The 23,890-nt window shown below is 40.1% G+C and overlaps 3 protein-coding genes across 3 annotated transcripts in view; all 3 read left to right on the forward strand.

Annotated features, from left to right (window-relative positions):
- Window positions 1-4,416, forward strand: part of tbc1d14 (TBC1 domain family, member 14) — a 45,520-nt gene extending 41,104 nt beyond the window's left edge. The window contains exons 13-14 of the mRNA XM_085400482.1: window positions 185-443; window positions 547-4,416. Of these exons, the coding sequence (XP_085256608.1) occupies window positions 185-443; window positions 547-615 (328 nt within the window). The 3' untranslated portion in view covers window positions 616-4,416. The remainder of the gene's footprint in view (window positions 1-184; window positions 444-546) is intronic.
- A 1,633-nt stretch (window positions 4,417-6,049) lies between these two features.
- LOC146675459 (C-C motif chemokine 3-like) lies at window positions 6,050-6,983 on the forward strand. Its single transcript, XM_085402551.1, has 3 exons — window positions 6,050-6,182; window positions 6,266-6,377; window positions 6,688-6,983. The coding sequence occupies exons 1-3, from the start codon at window positions 6,113-6,115 to the stop codon at window positions 6,779-6,781; spliced, it is 276 nt and encodes a 91-aa protein (XP_085258677.1). The 5' UTR covers window positions 6,050-6,112; the 3' UTR covers window positions 6,782-6,983.
- A 6,303-nt stretch (window positions 6,984-13,286) lies between these two features.
- On the forward strand, window positions 13,287-14,624 carry LOC146675460 (eotaxin-like). The gene is made up of 3 exons (XM_085402552.1): window positions 13,287-13,442; window positions 13,522-13,633; window positions 14,288-14,624. Exons 1-3 carry the CDS (start codon window positions 13,373-13,375, stop codon window positions 14,379-14,381), a joined length of 276 nt encoding a protein of 91 aa, XP_085258678.1. The 5' UTR covers window positions 13,287-13,372; the 3' UTR covers window positions 14,382-14,624.
- The last annotated feature ends 9,266 nt before the right edge of the window (window positions 14,625-23,890 follow it).

Raw genomic sequence — 23,890 nt, forward strand, 5'->3', positions numbered from 1 at the left:
GTGAGGGTAGATCTTAGAAGTTGGTACATGAAGTCAGATTTCAGCAAAGAAACTGTAACTCAGTACATGTGTTTCTTTAATATGTTAACAAAGGTCATTTCAAATTTCTGTTGCTATTAGTGACTTTGTTTTATATAGTGCTAGCTGATAATAACTTTTCCTTCCCATCTATTTGTCCCTTCAGGATCTTCACTCTGTATAGCAAGTCGCTGCCGTTGGACCTGGCGTGTCGAGTGTGGGATGTGTTCTGCAGAGATGGTGAAGAGTTCCTGTTCCGCACGGCTCTGGGATTGCTTCGCCTCTACCAGGATGTCCTGACCAGCATGGACTTCATCCACATGGCTCAGTTCCTCACCCGCCTGCCTGACCTCATCCCTGCCGACCAGCTCTTCCAGCACATTGCTGCTATTCACATGACCAGCCGCAACAGGAAGTGGGCACAGGTGGGATTTTTTTTCTAGATACTGTGTCTGAAAACATTGTTTACCCCCATCACTGCATCTTTGTTTTGAAAACCTTTTTTTCACTCCTGCTTCCTCCCCTCAGGTCTTGCAGGCGCTGACGGAGCAGAAGAGATCGGGAGCGAGGTTGCCCGGTGCTGAAGCGTTGAGCTGAGATCAGAACATAACCAGCTCAAGCTAAAGTACTCAATCAGACCCCCTCCAGCCTTTGGAAAAGCCTACACTCTTGCCCAAGCTGATGGACCTGAGAGAGATCTTCTGTCAGGTTGGGGACACGTCCAGTTGAGGCTGCAGTGATAAAGCTCTTCTCCAGAGGCATGCCACTCCTCCGACTGGAACCAGAACACTGGAGGGGGTCTCAGTGACTGAGCAGGGGTGTGAAAAAGGAATATGAGGCCTTATTTAACTTCCAGCACCCCTCCTCTGCTCAGAGGCCCAGCAGCAAACTGGAAACTTGTAGCTGGGAAAGGCTGAAGAATGTAACACACACTCCCACATATATGAACCTACCCGACTGACTCAGTTCCCCAGAGACTGAAGGAAACCACAGAGATACCAGATACTACATCAACTCCTTCACTGCTGCCAGCTCTCAGATCCTTTCTGTTTGATTCGGCAAATGAAGCTTAAATGTGTCTACAGCAATGTTCATCTCCGTAGTCAAATCTGTAAACGACATAAATATGTGAGGGGGTTCCTAGCTGTCTCTGTGCGTCTCCTTCTGTGTAGCGGCACCTTTTTTCCACTCACTTTAATTTTTCTCACATTCCTTTGTGTCCTCCATGTTTTTATTTCCTTTTGTTCTGAGTTTGCTTTTCATTGGCTTGTAATCAGGGCCAAATTGTCACCTTAGCTGTTCCATGAAGACAACTCTTCTGAACAGGGGGAGTTTTGTAGGTTATAATCCATGAAGGTATGACACAAATGCACATAAGAAAATGTGGTGTGTTTGAGAGCACCGCGTTACAGTTTTAGTTCATTAGAAGAGGTCAGAAGCTGCCTGTGTCAGCGAGACTGGAATAAATGAGGTAAAGTGTTAGATGTGGATTTCCCCTGTATTTAATATATTTGTGGTACATTAATTTGCATTAATTAATTAGCTTGTTTTTGTTATGATTTCAGATGTGTTGGTGTGAGTGTGAAGTCTTTTGTTCATTTATTTAGTATATTTAAGAAAAGGATGGATTTGGTCCAGACAAATGAAGGGTTGTCGTTGAGCTTCTGTCTGCACATTTGGAGCACTTTTAATCTCTTTTTAAACACATTCTAGATTGCAGGCTGTAACTTGAGGGGCTTTGCACGCATTTGGCTGCATAATTTGCGTGAATATGAAAGATGAAAAAAACCATCTTTTTGGACAATAGCAATCACTTCACTGATAACGACAAAGTTCAAATACTCTGAATGGTTCAGAACTTTCCACTGTAGTTATTTGACTTTGCATCCATCCTGGTACACTGTCCCCACCGGCAGTTGCCCTGATTGCATGTTTTTTAGTCATTCCTGGCAGCAGAGCGCTTCAGAGTCTTGACCCTGAGTTCTCAGGCTTAGTGAGGTACTAGTCCAGTTTATTTAAAAAAACTGTAGAGCTAGAAGGCTGTTTCTACGTGTCCACAAACATCTGTGATAGGATCTATTTAAAGCTAAAAAGCTGATGATTGTGTTTGTTTTGGCGGAAGACACTTGTGTATTCAGTGTGCTCTGAGCGGTACAAGATCAGAGCAGAATATAGTACAACTTCCATTTTGACAGTCTCATGCTTCGCCAACCATCCAAACCACAGAAATTTGGGTCAGTTTGAAGCTGAATTAATCTTTGCTCTATGCACAGGTTTGAGGTCTGTGCACGGCGTGTGTGGTCAAAGCAGGATTTCCAGGGAGCAATCTAAAAGTACTAACCACACTGGCCAATGAAATTAACTTTGAAGCATTAAGATGTGGAGACTCTGAGGAGTGTGCAGTCAGCTGTTGATGGTTTTTACTTTCAAGGCTCGCTATGCAGGAGTTTTGTTGTTGCTGTTTGCATCGTGGGTCTGTCGTCCTTGGCTTAAAAGTATTTTTTTCAATTGCCATCTGTGAAATTTAACCAAAACCTTCACTTTTTTAAATCAAGTGGCTGGGCTTTTCCACCCGGCTGTCATTGTACATTCTTAGTGACGTGCCTGGTGGACTCGCTGCACCATCTCGAGGTACAAATTTGGCTTTTCGTGAAAGAGCGGGACAACCCAGGTTTGGTTCCAGGTAATTTATGTGACAAATTAAGGATGAATGGTTTGGGCATAAAGTTTAAATAGCTACACCGCAACATACGGTGGGTCGTAAGTGGTTGATCAGAGAGATTCCTAAAGTTTAAAATCCTGCATAGATGGCCTTTAATTACTTGCATTAGCTGTGTGTAAACGTCACTGTTGCAGCTGTAGTTATTGACTGTTGGTCAGATTACTAGCCTGCAGCATCACTGTAACCATCTTACCCGTCATGTTGTGGTGCCCCTCACAGTTTTAAATCCTCCACTCTGGAGCAAAGTGCAGTATAACAGAGATTTCTTACTTTGGTTTAAAGATTTGCTGCTTTTTTGTTTTGTGGGGGCTTTAAATTGGTTGTTTTATAGAGTTTTTATTAGGGTAGCAGATCTGATTATTTGATAATAGAAGCAATATTTAGTTAGAGCCCTACACAAAGTTGGAAGAAGGAAGCGGATTGTTGGATATTGAGCGTTACACAGCCTGCAAATCTCTACTTTTAGTTTTTCATCATGAGATGACACAGATTGTGTTGTCTTTTGTGTCACAGTGGCATAGTGGAGAGAGATCTGGCCTAGATCTGCTAACTGCTGCGTGTGTCAGGGTATTGTGGCTGCTTAAAGTTGAGGTTGTCACTAAGTTGAGGCCTTGACACTGCATTCACACTGTGGTTATTGTGTCACTCCATCCTCACCAGTAGTGGGCGGAGCCAATGCTACGTTGATTGGATACACTGTGCAAAGTCAACACACTGCATTTCCTGATCTGATCTTTGTTTTGTGACAGTGATGACTTTGAAAGCCCATTGTGCACAAGCGTCATCAGAGGAATGAAAGGCCGATGTATGAGGAAATGTCTCGTCGTTCCTTGTGAAACTGCTTCACGTGCTGTGTTGTGCTGCTGAATTTGTGTGTGATGGAGTTCCAGTCGGTCTTTCCTGTTATATTAGTGAACTCAATCTCTTAACCCTCAGCTGAGGCTGTGCTTTCTTAAATCCCTGGACATTAGCTGAAGTAGAACGTTCAGTCTGGGCTTTAAAAACAGGAAGACTCCTTTCGTTTTGTAATTCATCATCGTCTCAGCCACATGGCCGCTGAAAGGGCGCCTGCTGTGTTTTTGACTCAGCACCGTGCAATACTATGTCTGATCATTCTTCTAAATGCACCCCCTCCCCCACTGTGGTGAAACACTGCAGGACTGCAGTTAAAGCTTTTTGCAAGCCATACGTGCAAGCCTTTGAGTTGTGCCTCTGATAGTCTCGTGGTTAAAAACGGGTTGTTGATTTCTCCACCTTTTTTAGGTAGCTGTTTGCAAACTGTAGTGTGTGTCTGTATGTGTATGTCTTGTTTGTGTGGTTAAGTGGTATCTTCACAATTAGACCTGTTAGTTACCAATTAATTGTTACATTTAAAGCTGGCCTGGGTATCAGCTCTACCTGTCAACACTACCGTTTGATCCTTTGTGGTCAAAAAGATTCAAACTAAATTGGGTTGAAAGATATTTTAGATGATGTACCATTGCTTGATAATCATGTTGATTTGCTGGGTGTTCTCAGTCGTTTTGCATTGTCTGACTTGTATTCCTTTTTTTCCAAGAGACTTGTGTACTGTAGAGGACTGATAGATATACATGGAGACAGCAGAAGGTCACCGCGCAACTGTTTCTCACTTGAAATGTATATAAATGATGGTTTTATTATAATAAAAAGATGTACATATTCAACCAGGAGCTAGTTTGTTTCTTACTGGATTACAACTCTCCTCCTGCCTTGTATAGATCAACAGGTGGAAGTGAATTTCCCAGAGTGCCTTTGAGCCTAACCGGAGTGAGAACACGATGGCTTATGTGGTTAGTGCAACAGTCATTGCTGCAGCAATGCGTTGTGGTGTATTTACACTTTCTTGTGAAAAGGTTGCCACACTTTTACCTGAGATAAAATCTATATGTTAGTATTGAGTGATCCGCACTTTTGCTTTGATTCTCGATGAGTGGTGATAAACCACTGATTAGTGAACATATTACATAAATATCAAATGGGGTTCTCTGAAGCAGACCTACGTCAGACAACAGTGGCCCAGTTTTAAATGTAAAAATCTCCTGGAGTCCACAAAAGCCTTTAATCACAGATCTGATCCTCATATGAGCAGAGAGTGAAGTTTTGTCTTCATCTAAAATCTGTATCTACTTCTTCAGCTTAATTCTCCAACATATATAAGTATATAATTTAAACCCCATGGCATTGTTTTGTTAGCTATCTTTGTTTCTATGTGAATATTTCATGACTATTTCTAAGTAACATGTGCAGCTGCTACAAACAATCACTGATTTGTTTTACAGCTGATATATATAAAACAAAAAAAAATAACAACAAAAACAAAAATGCGTGAATCAAAAAGGTTCTTGTTAAGATCAGATCTGCGGCCATTTTCCTATAAACACTATAACCATGATAGGGTCATATGACCACACGCTGACCACGTGACGTTTAAATGATTTGACAAATCGTATGAACAGGTCTAGAGATTGATCACCTTTTGGCAACACAAAAAAAAATGAATATTTCCCAACCAGTTGGCTGGTGGTTAGTTGAGGCTGATGCCAATCACTGTTTAAGTGCTTGTTAAAGCCGGAAAATACTCAGGAATAAATGTGTATTTCCCTCGATCGCTTTGCAAAGTAAAAAATGCATCTTTTGAAAAGTACTGGCTGCATTGCTGAAGCACAACATATAGTGTGAATGTTAACATTCTGGTTTGTGTCACACTTTCAAGTTTTAATAGTGCTCAGTTGTTAAGACAGTTAAGTTAGTTTAACAGTTAAGTTGGTTAAGTTGTGTCTTTCATGAAAACAACAGATGACTGCAGCAACCCGCAACCATAGCAATCGCAAGGACTGTTGTGGTACAGCACATGACTATATGTAGCACGAAAAAAATGATAACACACATTGTTCAAATAGATTTGTTGATTTTGAAATGTTACTCTGGCCAGCACAGTCTCATTACATTAGAAATAGCCAACAGTGATGTTCGGGGGCATTGTTTTTCTAGTGTTTTTGTGGTCATTATATTTTGTGACATATATTTTTTAAAACTTTTGGGGGGGCTGTAGAAGTTGGTTTTGTTAACAGTGTCATTCTTTGAGCTGCAGCTCTGGGCTAAACCACAGCTTCATTTCCTCTCAATGTAGCCGAGTGGAAAGTTCTGTCAGAGGCATTTTCAGCACCTTTTGAAACCACAACCACCCTCCGTCTTTCACACCAATGACACCATATGCACCTTTTTTTTTCAAAATATTGATCTTGATAAATGTAACAGCACACCACCTATTATTTAGAAGCCCTTGCTTGCGTCTGAAGAACACCTGTTGTCTTAATCTTCTTCATCATCATCAACTCCTGAGGAATCATAATGAAGACCACTCACATCCTTTTGCTGTGCATCCTTGGAGCTGCTTTGTTGTCTGCAGTTAACTGCACTAGTAAGATTACCTTTAATGTCATCATTATTAGAGAGGTTTTTTGAGTAAGTCTAATGAAACATGTTCTAATGCTTTTTCCTCAGCTGGAAATGGCCCCGACAACTGCTGCTTCAAGTTTTACCCAAGAAGAATTAAACCAAGCCTTGTGGAGTCGTATTACATGACTGATCACCGATGCCCAAAGCCTGCCGCCATGTAAGTGAAGAAATCTGGGTTTATTTTGTTTTCATAATGTTTAACACAATAACTGAAATTACTGTAATGAAAAATATCCAGTATGACCATTGTAACTGGACAGTTTTTGGACATTTTCATTTTTTTTTTCATTTCACACAGGACATCTTCTACGTTTACTTTTTATTTGAACTCATATTTGTTCTTTTAGTTTTGTCTCCTAACATTATCCTGTAGCCGTGTTTCTTTGTAGCTATTAGTTATTTTTGCTTTTTTGTTTAAAAAAACAACAACACACAATAACAGCAGCATTTCCGCCTCTTTGTTTCAGCTTCGTTACCAAAAAAGGTCGTTCAGTCTGTATGGATCCGTCTCTCTCCTGGGTCGATAGCATCATGAAAACGCTGGACGAGAGCACTTTTTAAACCAGCTGCCTGCTCATCATTTCATTTTGTTCTGCTTTATCTGCAAATATCATATCCAATGTGGCTTTATGATTTTTGTAATTAGTGCAACTCTGTCTCAACTGATCCAAAGCTAGTTATTAGCCTGAAGCAATCCACTGAAAAGTCCTTTGATTGTGTAATGTCTCTTTGCTTTGTGTTATGTGTTATCCTCCAAAATAAACACCACAAAAATACAAGCGTGTGAAACTTTTTCTTGTCTCTTCTTCATTTCTTCTAAGCTTTACGAGTTGCCAAGTCTTCCTTACATACTGTGTGAAATAACACTTTTAAAATAAATAACACATAATTTGGTCGATTCTGAAAGTATATATGCAACTGATTTGTAACTGTATGTAAATGTTTGGCTTTCCCTCGATGCACCAACTAAGAATCTTATGGTTGAGCTATCATTGGAATTTCATTTGGAATTAAAAATAAATAATTGACTCTTTAATAATAATAATTTTCTGGCCCAGTTCTGTCTTTTTCTTCTTAACTACCACTGCTTTTACAAATTGCTAATGATTAACTGGTTTCCTGTCCAAACTTCACCTCTACTGTTGCCCACTGTCAGCTGGGACAGACTTCCTGAGCTACTGGCTAGAGGACACCTTAGTTAATGCTACTCTGTCTGCTGGTCTCTGAACTTGTTGAGCTTTATTGAATGCTTGCCTGTTGACAACATATCAAGTAACTCTCACTTTAAGTAAAGAACAACAACAAAAACACCCAAACAAAGAACAACTACTTCCTTCTGTGAGTTCTGTTTTGAGTCCTTATGTAGTTTGTCAGAGATATTAGAGAAGTTATATTAAAGGAAATGGCCCAGCACTCTGTGTTAGACCTATAACTCTTGTACAATAGATTTTTTTCTTTTATATCAGTATAAATATTTCCATGGACATACAGAAAACAATGTAGCATCCAGTATCTAAAAGAAAAAGGTTTTTAGGTTTGTTTGTTTTTTAACACAAATTAACCAGCAGAGTAATTGGGCACAGTCTTGTGCTTGGTGTTGCAAATTGCTAAGTTATGTTATGGCCGAAGATTAGAACATTCATCAGAGGTCAAAATACATCCATACAACTCTTTCCTTTTCCTGTTCCTAATTTCTCTTGCAGCCATTAATTGGATTTACAATAACGTCCAAAAGTCTTGAGCCAACCTTTGTTTCTGTATACTTTGCCACAAAAATGAGAAAAAAAAGTGCAATGATGAAAATGTGCAAACATACATTTAAATAAAATTCTAGTTTGTACACTTTTATTCACCTTTAAAGTCAATATTTAAGATGATCATCATTGTTCTTTAACAACCTGAACCCTCTTAGGCAATTTCTTTGGTAATATATTTAAGTATTATTTGGAAACGATTCTCAAGAATTCTTAAAGGACATTCTGAAGCCCTTCTTCAGATATTGGCTACCTTTTGTTTCCGTGTCAAGATTATCTCCGAATGATCCCAGACTTGGATCTGCTCTCTGGGGAGGCCGATGCATGACTACATTTTTATCCAGGTGTATGTTCGCTGCATTGGCAGTGTGTCTGGGATCATTGCTCTGCTCAAAATTGAAGTACTTGCCGATTAAACACTTCCTAGGTATTGCATAGTGGGAGCTAAATTCAACTACTCCCTTATTCACAAGGGGTTACCACAACAGGTAACTCTGCATATTAGACTTGGCAAGCTTTTGCACCAGATCGTCCTGACATGGCCATAAAGGGATTCGTGACTCCTTAAGGGGTTGAACCAGCAATATTTTGCTCGTTTGGTAAATGTATAAACCACTACACTTCTTTTGTCCTCCACAGTGAGGATTCATCCTTTGAGTTAAGCACATTTTTAATGCTTAAACGATACAGAGTTAGGTGTTAGGTGATTTAACAAACAAGAAAATGCTCAGGCACAAGGACTGGACTGAAGTAAGTGAAAAAGCAGCCAATGGTAAATTCTGAAAGACCTTCAGAAAGCCTGGAGGTCTGTAGGTCAATAGCACTTTAAAAATAACAAGAGCACTCAGAAAGCACAACTCCTCACAAAGGTCAAAGGTTAGACTAAAACTTTGAGTCCTAGGAAATAAGGGAATAAAGACTTTTAGGCTGGCTTAAGGCATTTACACAGTACTGTGTGTTGACCATTGCAAGAACATTATCTTTTCATCCTCGTTCCTTTTTGTCAAGATGTGATTATAGTGCAGACTTTCATCTTGTTTTAGTGGAGCTGAGAAAAATAATGGAATGACTGAGAGTTTTTATACAAATCCATTTTCAGAGCCTATGATCAGGTAGACAGAGTCGTTCTCTACCAAATTTGACAGTAAGTGTGAAAATAAGGCACACGCACGCACGCACGCACACACACACACACACACACACACACACACACACACACACACACACACACACACACACACACACACTTCTAACTAACTGGCTTTTGGCAGTGTAGGTGTGAAAAACCACTGCCATCATCAGGTCAAACTTGAAATTGCTACATTTATGTTAAAATAAACCGAGGCTCTGTGATGACATGGCGTGCTCTCCTGGGTGCACCTACAACCATGACTGAATATGTTGCTAAGAAAATTAACATTATTATTATTTAATTATTTATTAAGTGGGTTATACACCCTGTAATGTTTATGGCTCTGAAAGAGGGGCACGTATCCAATATTCAGAAAATCAGTGGATCAGTCCCAGGTTCCTCCATTCTGCATGACAAAGTGCCCGTGGGTAAGACAGTACACGCCACCTAGCCCCCATGTTTGAAGCATTGAATGAATATGTCATGAACACTTTAAGTGCTTAAGATTAGAATATATATAAAGAAACCATGTCCTTCTAAAATATCATGGGTTAGTGCTGAAAAATTATGAAATGAATATACTACACAGTTGATTTGGGGTTCACCGGTTTTTGGAGATTTGACTTTCATTTATATTTATATGTGATCAAGTTTGTGTGAAATAATTTATACTTTTAAAAAAATAATTTATACATCATTTTACTACATATTGAAATACTTTCATTTGAAAATGCCCTAAAATAATTCATTTCAACTAAATAGGCCTATCTAGTTTCTAAACAATCCTGTAGCTGTCGTAACATCTTTGTCCCAGCAGGTGGCAGTGTGACCATGGTTTGGCCAGATGATAGCAGACAGAGGCACATGCTCCTTCTTTTCTGATAGTCTGATCATTTCTCTCCTATTTCAGCATTTTTTTTTAAAACCAAAACAGAAGCAAAAAGGGGTAATGCCTGATATATTATATAGATTACTTATTTTACATTGGAACCTGAAAGAAATTAATTCTTATTTTCTCCTTAAGTATTTAAATACCCACAGAAGATATAGTTCGGTTGTAAACTTATGGACATAAGGTCATTCAAGCCATTCAGTTTCTTGCAGCAGCTCTGCAGCTCGTGATGTTACAGTGACACAACAACCAAACACTCCTTACTGAGGAGATCAACATATGAGATATCCTTCTGGTAATGCTGGTTTCACTATTTATATCTAAAAACATAGATATCTATCATCTGTATCTATTATTATAGGATATACTGCACAACATAAAGCACCTTGAGGTAACTTTTGTTGTGATTTGGCGCTATATAAATAAAATTGAATTGAATTGTGTGAATGTTAGTTAGAAAGCACTAAGGAAATGTGTTTGTGCGAATGGGTGTGAATGGGTGAATGCACAAGTTGTGTAAAGCGCTTTGAGTGCTCAGAAGAGTAGAAAAGCACTGTTAAGAACCATTTACTGCCATCTCCTCCAGCTTGACCAGGGGAACACCAAGGCGTTCCCAGGCCAGCCAAGAGATATAATCCCTCCAGTGGTCTTGGTCTCTCCCGGGGCCTCCTCCTGGTGGGACGTGCCCGGTACACCTCACCTAGGAGCCAAGGATTTAGTCCCTACCCACATCTCATACCCATAGGTGAGGGTAGGGACGTAGATCGACCGGTAAATTGAAAGCTTTGCTTTTACACTCAGCTCTCTCTTCACCACGTACAGACAGCAACCTGAGGGGAAACTAGGATACCCACTCCAGCCCGCCTCTCACCAGGGACAACTAGACTGAGACAGAGTCCAAGCCCTCTCCAGGGGACTGGTTCCAGAGCCCAAGCTGTTGGGTTGGTTGGTCTACAGGATGATGGGCCCGTGTCACTTTTTCGGGCTGTGACCGGACGGGCCCAATGGACTAAGACCTGGCCACCAGACGCTCTCCCGCGGGCACCCTCCCCAGGCCTGGCTCCAGGGCAGGGCCCCAGTGACCCTATCCCGGGCAGGGTGAACTGTTCCCTTGGTGTTCTGCTCATAGGGGTCTTCTGAATCGCTCTTTGTCTGGTGCCTCAAAGTTCAGATTTCTAAGCTGAAAATTATGCAAATAAAGACCTTTCTCCATGTTAATTTCACCAATTTCCCTATAAATTAGAAAACATTTTAATTCAAAGAAATGTTCCTTATCTTCCTCATCATTTTGGGGCTACGCTGACTGACGGGCGGGCAGCATCAACACCCAAGTTTGTGAATCAGATAACTTGTGTAGGATTCTGAAATTGATACCACAGGTGCAGCTACTTAAAATAATGTATAAGTCTGAGTCCTGTGACCTTCTCAAGTCAAGGTGATCTCAAGGTCAGAGGTCAGGTCTTCACAAATAACAATTTTATCATTAGAGAAAAAATTACCAATAATCATCCCACAGATGTAATATTATCTACAGCTACTGTTAGTACCATTGATGTTATATTAGACTCTTTTTCTCCAATTGATCTTTCTGAGTTAACTTCAATAATTACTTCCTCCAAACCATCAACGTGTCTTTTAGACCCCATCCCTACAAAACTGCTCAAAGAAGTCCTGCCATTAATTAATGCTTCAGTCTTAAATATGATCAACCTATCTCTAATAATTGGCTATGTACCACAGGCCTTCAAGCTGGCTGTAGTTAAACCTTTACTCAAAAAGCATCTCTAGACCCAGCAGTCTTAGCTAATTATAGGCCAATCTCCAACCTTCCTTTCATATCAAAAATCCTTGAAAGAGTAGTTGTCAAACAGCTAACAGATCATCTGCAGAGGAATGGTTTATTTGAGGAGTTTCAGTCAGGTTTCAGAGCTCATCACAGCACAGAAACAGCTTTAGTGAAGGTTACAAATGATCTTCTTATGGCCTCTGACAGTGGACTCATCTCTGTGCTTGTCCTGCTAGACCTCAGTGCAGCGTTCGATACTGTCGACCCTAATATCCTATTAGAGCGATTAGAGCATGCTGTAGGTATTACAGGTGGTTTGTACTGCAGTGGTTTGTATCATATCTATCTAATAGACTCCAATTTGTTCATGTAAATGGAGAGTCCTCTTCACACACTGAGGTTAATTATGGAGTTCCACAGGGTTCAGTACTAGGACCAATTCTGTTTACACTATACATGCTTCCCTTAGGCAGCATCATTAGAAGACATAACATACATTTTCACTGCTATGCAGATGACACCCAGCTCTATCTGTCCATGAAGCCAGATAACACACACCAATTAGTTAAACTGCAGGAATGTCTTAAAGACATGCTGGGGGATTCCCATGATGCATTGAGTTTTTCCTTTCCAGTCACCTTTCTCACTCACTATGTATTAACAGACCTCTCTGCATTGAATCATATCTGTTATTAATCTCTGTCTCTCTTCCACAGCATGTCTTTTATCCTGTCTTCCTTCTCTCACCCCAACCGGTCGCAGCAGATGGCCCCGCCCCTCCCTGAGCCTGGTTCTGCTGGAGGTTTCTTCCTGTTAAAAGGGAGTTTTTCCTTCCCACTGTCGCTAAAGTGCTTGCTCATAGAGGGTCATATGATTGTTGGGTTTTTCTCTGTATCTACTGTACAATATAAAGCACCTTGAGGCGACTTTTGTTGTGATTTGGCGCTATATAAATAAAATTGAATTGAATTGTAAGTCTTAGGAATGCGATAATTTGAGAACAAGGCGCGGTGAATTTAGAAATTTATACCATTTGATTATCTACAAGTAGGACTAGCTCTGGTGGTCATCAATATTTTTTTTATTGTTATACTTTCTAAAAAGTTTGATCTTAATCCTCTTTACTCAGATGGAAATAGTCCCAACAACTGCTGCTGAAAGTTGTACCAAGAAGAATTAAAGCAAAACTCATGGAGTCATATGGACTGCTCAACGATTGTTTTAGCGTTTTTTTTGTGGTCATAATATTTTGTGACATATATTTTTTTAAAACTTTTGGGCGAGGGGGATGTAGAAGTTGGTTTTGTTAACAGTGTCATGCTTTGAGCTGCATCGCTGGGCTAAACCGCAGCTTCATTTCCTGTCAATGTAACCGAATGGAAAGTTCTGTCAGAGGCATTTTCAGCAATTTTTGAAACCACATCCACCCTCCCTCTTTCACACCAATGACACCCTATCTACCTTTAAAAAAAAGTATTGATCTTGATAAATGTAACAGCACACCACCTAATATTTAGAAGCCCTTGCTTGCATCTGAAGAGCAGCTGTTGTCTTTATCGTCATCATCATCAACTCCTGAGGAATCATAATGAAAACCGCTCAGTTCCTTTTGCTGTGCATCCTTGGAGCTGCTTTGTTGCCTGCAGTTAACTGCAACAGTAAGATTACCTTAAGTGTCATCATTAAAAGAGAAGTTTTATTTTTTGAGTAAGTCTAATGAAATGTCTTTTTCCTCAGATGCAAATGGTCCCGACACCTGCTGTTTCAAGTTGTACCCGGGAAGAATTCAAGCAAACCTCATCAAGTCGTATCGACTGACTGATCACCGATGCCCAAAGTCTGCCATCATGTAAGTGAAGAAAACTGGGTTTATTTTGTCTTCATAATGTTTAACACAAATACTGAAAATACTGTAATGAAAATTATGCAGTATGATCATTGTAACTGCAGAGTTTCTGGACAATTAAAAATTGTCATTTTACACATGATGCTCAGGACATAGTATGAGTTTGATACTTTTTATTTGAACTTGTATTTGTTCTCCTACTATTGTCTTTTAATTTTATCCTGTAAATGTTCAAGAAAAATGCACAAACTTGTTTTCATAATTTGATCAATTTTACGTGGATGTTTGGCTATTTTGCTTGTAAATTGTTTGAAATACACATTTAAGTGTTTATATTATGACATTTTGTCTACTGGTCATTTAAAAAAAAAAAAAAAAAGTACATATTCGGGCATTCGAAACCACTGAACGGCTACCCTGAGGTACCCCTGAGCAAGGTAACGTCTCTTCACACTGCTCCCCGGATGCCTGATTGGTGGCTGCCCACTGCTTCACTAGAGTGAATGGGTTAAATGCAGAGAGTAATTTCCCTACTGGGATAAATAAAGTATACTTTATTATTATTATTATTATTGTTATTTTTACAACATATTTACTGAGAGAATTTTGAAGCTTATTTAAAATTCAGATTTCTGAATTTCCACCTCTTTGTTTCAGCTTCATTACCAAAAAGTCTCGTTCAGTGTGTGTGGATGCGTCTGCCTCCTGGACCCAACGCATCATGAAAAGACTGGACCAGAGCTCTTTCTGAACCAGCTGCCTGCTCATCCTTACACATTGCTCTGCTTTGTCAGATAATATCATATAAAACGCATGCAAACTTGAGTTTTTATAATGACAGTTCTTTTACATGTGGTCCAAAGTTTATCTTTCAAGCGATTATAAGCCTGAAATAATCCACTGAACAGTCACGCCCTTTGATTGTGTAATGTCTCGTGGATGCTTTGTGCTATATATATTATGCTCCAAAATAAACACCTCACAAATACGACAGAGTCTGAAACTTTTTGTCTCTTCTTCGTTTCTTTGAAGCTTTAAGACTTGTCAAGTCTAATTTTCCTTTGATACAGTTTAAAATAAGGTTTTCTAAATAAATAACACATTTTATCAAATGTTCTGATGGAATATTTAGCAGTAATATATACAGTGATGAAGGATTGGGGCCTGTGGGGGTGGGGGATCCGGGGTAAGGGTAACATGTCCACACTCCTCTTCACACAGTCTGTGACTCACTCAAACCCACTCAACACTGGAATCCACTCATGTTCATCTAACAGGGTCCACCAGAAACAAGAAGGGGTCCAGGAAGATCTGTACAGAGAAAGGTTAGGAAAGGTTCGTTAGAAAAACATGAACAGATTCAAAAAGAGCACCGGGGCTACACTAACTGAGGTAAATGCAAAAATGCAGTGAAAAACGTCACCTCGCCGTTGGCTTACGTAGTGGCAGGAGCGTGCAAGGTGCTTTGAGTACCTGCAGTCTGACTAATCTTGTTCCAGAGTGCATCTATAGTAAAACTGACCTGTCTCATTCTTTCATTTAGAAGTTGATTTTGTGCTTTCCATAGTGCAAACTAGTGATGGCCCGCTTGAAGCTGACGCTCCGGAGCGTGTGTCGAAAAAAACAACACACTGGTTCAGAAGCACTGTGTCGAGGCTTGCTTCGTTTGGCAAAAGTCACGTGACCAGTGACGTCCGAAGCTTCATTACGCACGTAACTGCTTCGGTACCTGATTCAAACAGATATAAGGAAGTGAATCATCCACGGGATTCGTGGAGTGTGTTGATGGTGACAGATAGCGACGAGGTGATCATTCCACTGACAGATATGGAGCCAGCGAGGAAGAGAGGACGTTCTGGCGTGTGGGAATATTTTGAGTTGATTTTGCTCAATTCATTTTATCTGCCGAAGTGAAAAACTTGAAATGTCCAAAATCATGTTTTCATAATGTAAATATCATTACAGCATATGACTTTAGAAACACTTCCATGTGAATTAAAGCTGATGAAGACTACAAAAATGTATTTGACACTATACGTACATGACATTGCTACACAGTTTAGAAAATCATTTTGTTTATTGTTTTTAGGTGATAGTCTGCAGGACCCAGGAATACCTGCATATCTACCAACTTGCAGTGTAGTTCCTGCACTCCACAGCCTCTTCTGTTCCATGCAAGTGGATTTTCTTCAGGGCAGGAGAAACTATTTCTAAGAAAAGAAACAGACTCAGCCAGCGCACAGTAACACTAATCCTCTTGTTAACTGTAAATAACAAAAGGGCTACCTTACATTGATCATGTTTTTACTTTGCAAGTTCTTGATTAGGGGTGGGTTTTGATTATCGCCTTTCTGATTACAATCCATGCTAAATTGAATAAAGTGATATTGATTCATTAAAATCCCTTGTCGATTTGTAAATTAACGTTATTATGCCTGAAACGCCAGCATCTCAGGTTAAACCTCACAAACATGTCGTCAAACACCATGCAGCTAAAACAGTAACTGGGAGCAGGTTTACGGATTCTGCATACAAACGTGAACACAGAGCGCGGACCCGACCCGTCAGAGTCAGATTTTGATGTGTCGGCGGGTCCGCGCTGTGTTTGCCTCTTTTTTTCCCCGCTGGCTTCTGCAGCTGCAGGTTTCATAACTCTCTGTTTACATCTCTAATTAAGTCTCACATGTGTCAGCTTTCTTTTAATAGATACGAAATTATGGATATATACTGTTAAATGATCAGACTTGTAATATTTCTGACTGAGGCAAAACTTTCCAGATTCCAATCAAATTGAATCGGATCCTGTATCGAATCAAAATGATTCTACAAATCAGTGACGATGCAGCCGTACTCAGCTTCCTAAGCATTTTCCCTTTCCAGTTCACAATCAATCCCACCCCTAGGTCAAAAATATGTATAGGACAATTGGCCTAATCTAATATTTTGTATGAACCTGTCCAGCTGTCCAGTGATTAAACGACAAGTAGATGGAGGCAGGACTTCACAGCAGGGGCATACTCCATAATGTGCTGTGCATTATCATATGTATATTATATATATTGCTCACTTATTGTATTTACCAACATCAAGGAGTTATGAGCAAAGAAAGGCCACCATAGTGCATGTTTAAATAGGGAAAGTTTATTGATCAAAATGTATTACGCAAATACGCATTACATTTTTTTCAGCCCCCCAATCGAGAAAACAAAACCAATTACATGTTCAAAGCAACGGAACGGTGGCCCAATATCAGAGAGAACTCCACTCTTGAGTGAGCAGTGATAATTGAGCAGTCAGTTTTATTTTGCAGATTCAAGCTGCTCTTCAAAATTTTCACCACCAGATGTCACCGGAGAGGACTGTGTTGAAAAGCTTCGAGTAATGAACCGTTTTTCAATACAAGCTTCAGTGCTTCGGAAAGCTTCATTTGGCCATCACTAGTCTATAGATACCCAAAATGCAGGACTCAGACTCAGGGGATGAACTCAAAATCACAGCTTTAATTGCTAGTCACAGAAAACGAGCATACAAAATTAAACTGGGAAAATATAAACTCACACCTTGCAGAGAGGCACACGAAGAAACACACAGCTTAAGGGACGACGCAGCACTGCCTCAGAGAAACACAGGGTTTAAATACAATGGGAAGTAACGAGGGGAATGAGACACAGAAGGAGAGCACAGCTGGGAGAAATCAGAACTGACGAGACAAGGGAGCAAAGTAGGATACACTCACATGAGACACAGACCTTCAAAGTAAAACAGGAATTAGCACAGATGCAAACTAGACTAGGGGAGACAGAGCAACTAAGAAACACAGAGGGCAGCTACCAAATACTCAGAACTAAACAGAATACAAGAAAACCAAACTAAGACACTACACTAAAGAATACGCTGGGACAACAAAGAGAACTAAGAACATAATACAAAAAAACTCAGAGGCACAAGAAACTCAAAACACTGGGTCACTGACCCAGGACCGTGACAACCTGTTTATTTTTTGTTTTTTTTAAAAAAAATCATGCCCTTGCTTTGTCACACTGAATCATGTTGAAAAGATATATTTTCATGGCTCCCCCCATTACCATTTCCTTGTACTTCTTTCTACCAGTCTATTTTATTTTGTGACATTAACATCTTAAATGTACCCCACTAGTTTAATTATTAATAGCTGTGTTAGTATTTATAATGCTTTTTTTTTTTTATCATGTGCAGATCTACCAAGGGTCAGTGGCACAGTTCACCTTTTGTGGTAAGTTATAACACTTCATATGTGGTCACATAAGTAAGTTGTTTCATTCAATTCAATTCAATTCAACTTTTTCAATTCAATTCAATTCAACTTTATTTATATAGCGCCAAATCACAACATAAGTCGCCTCAAGGCGCTTCATAGATACAGAGAAAAACCCAACAATCACATGACCCCCTATGAGCAAGCACTTTGGCAACAGTGGGAAGGAAAAACTCCCTTTTAACAGGAAGAAACCTCCGGCAGAACCAGGCTCAGGGAGGGGCGGCCATCTGCTGCGACCGGTTGGGGTGAGAGAAGGAAGACAGGATAAAAGACATACTGTGGAAGAGAGCCAGAGGTTAACAACAGATATGATTCAATGCAGAGAGGTCTGTTAATACATAGTGAGCGAGAAAGGTGACTGGAAAGCAAAAACTCAATGCATCATGGGAATCCCCCGGCAGCCTATGTCTATTGCAGCATAACTAAGGGAGGATTCAGGGTCACCTGGTCCAGCCCTAACTATATGCTTTAGCAAAAAGGAAAGTTTGAAGCCTAATCTTGAAAGTAGAGATAGTGTCCGTCTCCTGAATCCAAACTGGAAGCTGGTTCCACAGAAGAGGGGCCTGAAAACTAAAGGCTCTCCCTCCCATTCTACTTTTAAATACTCTAGGAACAACAAGTAGGCCTGCAGAGCGAGAGCGAAGTGCTCTAATAGGGTGATATGGTACTACAAGGTCATTAAGATAAGATGGGGCCTGATTATTTAAGACCTTGTATGTGAGGAGCAGGAGTTTGAATTCAATTCTGGATTTAACAGGAAGCCAATGAAGGGAAGCCAAAACAGGAGAAATATGCTCTCTCTTTCTAGTCCCTGTCAGTACTCTTGCTGCAGCATTTTGGATTAGCTGAAGGCTTTTCAGGGAGTTTTTTGGACATCCTGATAATAATGAATTACAGTAGTCCAGCCTGGAAGTAATAAATGCGTGAACTAGTTTTTCAGCGTCACTCTGAGACAGGATATTTCTAATTTTAGAGATATTGCGCAAATGGAAGAACGCAGTCTTACATATTTGTTTAATACGTGCGTTGAAGGACATGTCCTGGTCAAAAATGACTCCAAGGTTCCTCACCGCGTTACTGGAGGCCAAGGTAATGCCATCCAGAGTAAGAATCTGGTTAGATACCATATTTCTAAGCTTTTCAGGGCCGAGTACAATAACCTCAGTTTTATCTGAATTAAGAAGCAGAAAGTTAGCGGCCATCCAGGTCTTTATGTCTTTAAGACATTCCTGCAGTTTAACTAATTGGTGTGTGTTATCTGGCTTCATGGACAGATAGAGCTGGGTGTCATCTGCATAGCAGTGAAAATGTATGCTATGTCTTCTAATGATGCTGCCTAAGGGAAGCATGTATAATGTAAACAGAATTGGTCCTAGCACTGAACCCTGTGGAACTCCATAATTAACCTCAGTGTGTGACCAGGACTCTCCATTTACATGTACAAATTGGAGTCTATTAGATAGATATGATACAAACCACTGCAGTGCAGTACCTGTAATACCTACAGCATGTTCTAATCGCTCTAATAGGATATTATGGTCGACAGTATCGAATGCTGCACTGAGGTCTAGCAGGACAAGCACAGAGATGAGTCCACTGTCAGAGGCCATAAGAAGATCATTTGTAACTTTCACTAAAGCTGTTTCTGTGCCGTGATGAGCTCTGAAACCTGACTGAAACTCTTCAAATAAACCATTCCTCTGCAGATGATCTGTTAGCTGTTTGACTAACAGATCAAACAGATCAAACAGCTAACAAAAATCCTCTTTCAAGGATTTTTGATATGAAAGGAAGGTTGGAGATTGGCCTATAATTAGTTTCATCAGTTGTTCAGTTCTTATAAAATGTTGTATAATTGTACCAAATCACTGAGGATACATCCAATGTGTAAATCACAATCAACAATTTTACTGTGATATTTGCTCGTGTTTAGAGAATCTCCATTATCTTTGTTACTGAGTTTCCATTTTTGTAGGGCCAAATTTGTATTAAAAATTAATATTTTCATATGATGTGAAATGACTCAATCATTTCTAATTTTTAGAAGAAACCATTCATTAAGTCCCTTAAGGTGAAGATTTCATTTATTGATAATGATAAAATTAACACAAATTAAAGGTTTCACTGATAAACATAATTTTTCCTTGCTTTGAACCCCATGTTCTATATAGATTACAGCTCTGATCTGGAGAACACTATTTTAAAATACTGTGTAGGGTTTTTGTCAAATGATTAAGAAACAGACTCTCTGTCACAAGAGACAGAAAGGTTGTATCTTAAAAGAAAAGTCTCCAAAATTTGGTAGAGTCTGATGTCATGCAGTTTCATAAACATGTATTCTCCCCAAAGAATGACACCTGAAAACTTTGCCTTAAATGAACTTTTCTTTTCCCTTTTTAGGAGGCGCCTGATATCAACGTGAAACGCACTGCAGTACTTCGTGCCCTTCCTGTATGTCTATGTCTGTGTCAATTTTGGGCTCCTGAGAGGGGTTATCATCCACTTCCTGCTCCACAAAGGCTTTGTGTGGATACTGACGCTTCACTGTACCATCCTGTCTGGCAACCTCTGCTTCTTTTCGTATTTGTTTTGCAGAAGAGATCCGCATGTTCCCTTCAATAAAACCAAGATGACGTGCAATGAATTTATCTATCCTTATAGGGAGATTTTCATGCTTGAACAGACCATGTTTAATGTTCTTGAACTCTGCTTCAACATTAGCTAAAGTTGCAGTGAGTTTTTTGCTCTGAAATAGGGGAACCATTTCTCCAGTCCAGAGTGGTAGGTATCCTCCCAATCTAATTAGGTGTGGGACGAGCTCAGGTAGATAGTGCATATTGTCTCGATCACCATGATCTTCAGCATGGCACCTGCTCCCCTCACAAATATCTGCCACCCACTGCCTTAAGTCGGTGTTTATTTCTGTGCATGGATCCAATCTAATGTCTTCTTCTTCCTTGTCATCAGAAACAGACAGTCTCATCTGCAATTTTTCTTTTCAGATTTGATTTGGACACTTCTGACATAATGAGGTTTCCAAAACTGTCACAGCCTTCTGTCTCACTTAATGCCACAATAGCAATGCTGCGTATTAGGACCTCTGCTTCTTCCAAGGATTGGGACTTGACAAGTTGTGCCATTGATCGCACATAGAAATCCCTCACCCGATGAGGCTTTTTTCCTCAAACAGTCCCACTGGCAAATCATTTTGATTAAGTGTGCCACATCCACTCTAATGAAACATTCAATTCAATTCAATTTTATTTATATAGCGCCAAATCACAACATAAGTCGCCTCAAGGCGCTTCATAGATACAGAGAAAAACCCAACAATCATATGACCCCCTATGAGCAAGCACTTTGGCGACAGTGGGAAGGAAAAACTCCCTTTTAACAGGAAGAAACCTCCAGCAGAACCAGGCTCAGGGAGGGGCGGCCATCTGCTGCGACCGGTTGGGGTGAGAGAAGGAAGACAGGATAAAAGACATGCTGTGGAAGAGAGCCAGAGGTTAATAACAGATATAATTCAATGCAGAGAGGTCTGTTAACACATAGTGAGTGAGAAAGGTGACTGGAAAGGAAAAACTCAATGCATCATGGGAATCCCCCGGCAGCCTACATCTATTGAAGCATAACGAAGAGAGGATTCAGGGTCACCTGGTCCAGCCCTAATTATATGCTTTAGCAAAAAGGAAAGTTTGAAGCCTAATCTTGAAAGTAGAGATAGTGTCCGTCTCCTGAATCCAAACTGGAAGCTGGTTCCACAGAAGAGGGGCCTGAAAACTGAAGGCTTTTATTCGATTCCATTACTGTGGGGGGGCTGGTTGACCTTTTGACCTTTACATTTTCATTAATATCTTTAAAACAGAGGCAGCACAAACCAGCACAAACGTAGCACAGTTGATTGACACCAGTTTTATTTGATTCCATTAATGTGGGGGGGCTGGTTGACCTCTGATGACCTTCAGAAATTTGTATGGATTTCTTTAAAATGATAGCAGCACAAACGTAAATTTTTGCAGCACAAACCAGCACAAACGTAGCACAGTTGATTGACACCAGTTTTGTTTGATTCCATTAATGTGGGGGGGCTGGTTGACCTCTGATGACCTCTACAAATTTTCTTGAATATCTTTAAAATGATAGCGGCACAAACAACAATTTTAGCAGCACAAACCAGCACAAACGTAGCACAGTTGATTGACACCAGTTTTGTTTGATTCCATTAATGTGGGGGGGCTGGTTGACCTTTTGACCTTTACATTTTCATTAATATCTTTAAAACAGAGGCAGCACAAACAACAATTTTAGCAGCACAAACCAGCACAAACGTTTGACATCAATTTTGTTCGATCCCATTAATGTGGGGGGGGGGCTGGTTGACCTTTTGACCTTTACATTTTCATTAATATCTTTAAAACAGAGGCAGCACAAACAACAATTTTAGCAGCACAAACCAGCACAAACCAGCACAAACGTTTGACATCAATTTTGTTCGATCCCATTAATGTGGGGGGGGCTGGTTGACCTTTTGACCTTTACATTTTCATTAATATCTTTAAAACAGAGGCAGCACAAACCAGCACAAACGTAGCACAGTTGATTGACACCAGTTTTGTTTGATTCCATTAATGTGGGGGGGCTGGTTGACCTTTTGACCTTTACATTTTCATTAATATCTTTAAAACAGAGGCATCACAAACCAGCACAAACGTAGCACAGTTGATTGACACCAGTTTTGTTTGATTCCATTAATGTGGGGGGGCTGGTTGACCTTTTGACCTTTACATTTTCATTAATATCTTTAAAACAGAGGCAGCACAAACAACAATTTTAGCAGCACAAACCAGCACAAACGTTTGACATCAATTTTGTTCGATCCCATTAATGTGGGGGGGGGCTGGTTGACCTTTTGACCTTTACATTTTCATTAATATCTTTAAAACAGAGGCAGCACAAACGTAGCACAGTTGATTGACACCAGTTTTGTTTGATTCCATTAATGTGGGGGGGCTGGTTGACCTTTTGACCTTTACATTTTCATTAATATCTTTAAAACAGAGGCATCACAAACCAGCACAAACGTAGCACAGTTGATTGACACCAGTTTTGTTTGATTCCATTAATGTGGGGGGGCTGGTTGACCTCTGATGACCTCCAGAAATTTGTATGGATTTCTTTAAAATGATAGCAGCACAAATGTAAATTTTTGCAGCACAAACCAGCACAAACGTTTGATACCACTTTTGTTGGATTTGAAGAAGGTGGGGGGGCCAACTTCACTCACATGCTTAATGGCTCAAAACACCTTATCCAATTATAAACTGATACGCACCTACTGGCATGCCCCTTTTAATTTCTTCATAAATGTTATTTAATGTTATTATTACGGCAGCACGGTGGTTAGCACTGTTGCCGCACAGCAAGAAGGTCCTGAGTTCAATTCCACCATCACGCCAGGGTCTTTCTGTGTGGAGTTTGCAGGTTCTCTCGCCATGTTTGCGTGGGTTCTCTCCGGGCTCTCTCCAAAGACATGCAGCTTGTGGTGAGAGGTTAATTGGTTAATCCGAATTGCCCATAGGTGTGAATGTGAGTGCGAATGGTTGTCTGTCCCTGTGTGTTGGCCCTGTGACAGACTGGCAACCTGTCCAGGATGTACCCTGCCTCTTGCCCTATGACAGCTGGGATAGATTCCAGCACCCCCTGCGACCCTTAAAAGGATAAGCAAATGGATGGATGGAATTTTATTAATATCTTTAAAAATAATAGCACCACAAACAAAATTTTTTGCAGCACAAACCTGTGACATCAACTTTTGTTTGATTTGGGTGATGTGGGGGGGCTGGTTGACCTTTTGACGTTTGCATTTTCATTAATATCTTTAAAACAGAGGCAGCACAAACGACAATTTTAGCAGCACAAACCAGCACAAACGTAGCACAGTTGATTGACACCCATTTTGT

This window comes from Rhamphochromis longiceps, linkage group LG3, assembly GCF_057381845.1.
Source record: "Rhamphochromis longiceps isolate RC_006_pf linkage group LG3, R_longiceps_female_GT1.1, whole genome shotgun sequence".
NCBI lineage: Eukaryota > Metazoa > Chordata > Actinopteri > Cichliformes > Cichlidae > Rhamphochromis > Rhamphochromis longiceps.